Source organism: Orycteropus afer, unplaced genomic scaffold (genome assembly GCF_000298275.1).
Source record: "Orycteropus afer afer isolate SDZICR_OR568_19922 unplaced genomic scaffold, OryAfe1.0 scaffold00799, whole genome shotgun sequence".
NCBI lineage: Eukaryota > Metazoa > Chordata > Mammalia > Tubulidentata > Orycteropodidae > Orycteropus > Orycteropus afer.
The window spans coordinates 249276-252306 of NW_006922386.1; the positions used below are offsets into that span (position 1 = coordinate 249276).

Below are 3031 nucleotides of genomic sequence, written 5' to 3' on the forward strand. Positions count from 1 at the left end.
CAATATGTGACATTGAGTTCTTAATATGTACCAGGAACAGCTGCAATCACTAAATAGACTTACACTTTAAAAGAAAACAGGAAAGAATGAGGAGGAAACAACATTTGTTTCTCCCAATAACCATGCAAGGGCAGTACTACTGTCTTCATTGTATACATGCATTAACCAAGACTGAATAAATAAAAATCACCCAATTTAAAGTATCATTACTTTAAACTATTTGTCACTAGCCTCCTAGAAAGCATTCCTATGCCACAGTTTCTTCATTGCATTTTTTACTTCTGCATTTCTAAGTGTATAAATGAGGGGATTTAACATGGGGGCAATGATGGTATAAAATAAAGCCACCATCTTGTCCTCAGCAAAGGTAGTATTTGGGCGCAGGTACATGAAAGTACAGGGACCAAAAAACATGACGACCACAGCGATGTGGGAGCCACAAGTGGAGAGAGCTTTGCGCCTGCCTTCTGCTGACTGCTTTCTCAGGGACACAAGGATGAGAGTGTAGGAGATTAGCAAGGTAGTAAAGCCCCCCAAAGCAACGGTCCCACTGTTAGCTGTGTCAACCATACCCACAACAAATGTGTCTGAGCAGGCCAGTTTTAGCATAGGGTGGACATCACAAAAGTAGTGATCAATCACATTGGGACCACAAAAAGGGAGCTGGAGCATCAAAACTATCTGGATAAAAGAGTGTAAGAACGCAACCACCCAGGCCCCCAACAACATTCTCTTGCATCTGTCCTGGTCCATGATGATCAAATAGTGTAGTGGTTTACAGATGGCCACATACCTATCATAGGCCATTACAACAAGGATGAAAACCTCAGTAGGACCAAAGAAATGGGCCCCAAAAAGCTGCAACATGCACCCCATGTAAGAGATAGTTTTACTTTTGGCAAATAAGTTAACGATCATCTTGGGAGCTGTAACTGAGGAGTAACAGATGTCTACAAAAGACAAATAGTTCAGAAAGAAATACATAGGAAAATTGAGAAGATTCCCCATGCGCACTGTGAGAATGATGAGAAGGTTTCCCAGAAGAATAGCCAAGTAGAAGAGAGAAAAAAGTACAAGGCAAACTTCTTCCACCTTTGGGTTCTGAGAAAGACCCTTTAAAATGAACATAGTTACATTGTTTATTTTTTCCATGGAATCATTCTAGGAGGCCAAGTTCCCAAGACAATTAAAGCATCTGAAAAAAAGCAAAAGGACCAAGAGCATTATTTCCATTGTGGAAGAAAAGAATGGATAATGAGAACAATTGAAAATGGAATATATATACTTACTCCTTTTTACATGCAAAGAAATTGAAGAGTATGTATTCTGACCATCCATCTGTACACAACATTCATTCATTCACTTCACATGAGTAAAACAGTCCAGAGAGATCATGCAAATCCCCTAAGTTACCATCAAACCAAGAAGTCCATCTCTATTGCCATTTTTTAAGACATTCATTTGCTTGTCAACATTTGCTTAATTCTTATGCTGTATAAGCACTAAACCTGATTTTGAAACAAATTCTGTGTTTTAGGTCCCTGGTGGATGCAAACAGTTAACATGCTCAGCTGAATACTAAAAAAAAAAAAAAAAAAAAGGAGATTCAAGTTCATGTAGAAGCACTTGGAATAAAAGCCTGGAAATCTTTCAAGAAATCAGCTACTAGATACAAACTAGTAAGAAATATCCACCCTGAGCATAATGCTCTTTTAAACATTATGGGATCAAATTGACACCAGCAACACAGAAGTCTAGGTAGGAATATTTAGGGACAATGAGTTTATGTTAATGAGGGAGGAACAACTCAGAAAATGAGACTGAGAATGGTTGCACGACTTAAAGAATATAATTAGTGTCGCTGAATTGTACATATAAAATCTGTTGAATTAATGTATACTTTGCTTTGTATTTTCATAACAATGACAACAAAATAAACTCAAAACAAGAAAAAACAAAGAAGTCCTCTGGAGTACAGTTATACACTGAAATATAGGAGTCACCCCAAGTTGGAATCACATCTAAGGATATTTGTTGGTCTGAGTTTAGGGACAAAGTGACGTTTGCATATCTGGAGAAGTTCACCTCTTATTTGACACAGAAAAGGAAACCTAATCATAAAAGTTCCCTTCAGAACATGGACACTCCTCTATATCACATTCACCAGTGAACACAAGTGGTAGAGATGGTGAACCATCAGCAGGTTCTCCTACTTACAAAACTTGGTCTTGATGTGCATGTTTTTGTGTTCTCCCACTTGCTCTGAAGCTCTTCAGAGTCAAAATTTGGTGTGGGGTCATAGAAACAGAAGGAAAACTATGCCACCCTGACTCTTAGATAATGGTGCTGTTGTTGCTGCTGTTTTCTTAGGTGCCATCCAATCAATTTTCAATTCATAGACTTCCTGTGTGTTGAATGGGCTCAAACTGAATGGTGGTGTGACCTTGGGTAAACCATTTAACATCATGGGGCTTCTGTTGTTCTATGTTTGAAATGAGAATGTTCTAATTTTACTATCCTCTCTATCATCGTAAGTGTTATTTCTACCATGGATTAAATCAATCTGTCAATTTAGAATAGCCACATAACCTGGTAAGGAGGCAGAAATAAATGAAGATAAGGCAATACAATAAGCATACTGGAAACAAAGCAAAGCTTATTTTATTTGGAAGGAGATTTCTTCATCTTCATCCTTAAGCATATTTCAAGATACCTCAGGTTTTATTTTACCTTGGTATTTCAATCATTTGTCTGTTGACCAGGAGGGGTCAGGTTAAGGGTTTGGGGGAAAACTTGTCCTTTAAACTCACCACTTCTTCATGCATTCTTTTTAATTCTTCAACTTTCATCATGGCTCGTATAAGTTCTTCCAGCATGGGTGAAACAATGAGCAGTATTATCATTTTTACTGAAGAACTAAATATTTATGAAAGAGGTGATCACTGAAAGAAAATTCAAATGGGTAGAGGAAGAGGACAATATTGAATTTGAATGATCCATCTTCAGTGGTGAAATTTCATGCACTCTAGAG

The 3031-nt window shown here is 37.7% G+C and overlaps 1 protein-coding gene across 1 annotated transcript; it reads right to left on the reverse strand.

Annotated features, from left to right (window-relative positions):
- Nucleotides 1-234: 234 nt before the first annotated feature.
- On the reverse strand, nt 235-1167 carry LOC103211809 (olfactory receptor 4S2-like). Its single transcript, XM_007957792.2, has one exon. The coding sequence runs from the start codon at nt 1150-1152 to the stop codon at nt 235-237; it is 918 nt and encodes a 305-aa protein (XP_007955983.1). The 5' UTR covers nt 1153-1167.
- Between the last annotated feature and the right edge of the window lie 1864 nt (nt 1168-3031).

Coding starts and splice junctions, on each gene's coding strand:
- LOC103211809 (XM_007957792.2), bottom strand. CDS start 1,152: ATGGAAAAAATAAACAATGTAACTATGTTCATTTTAAAGGGTCTTTCT.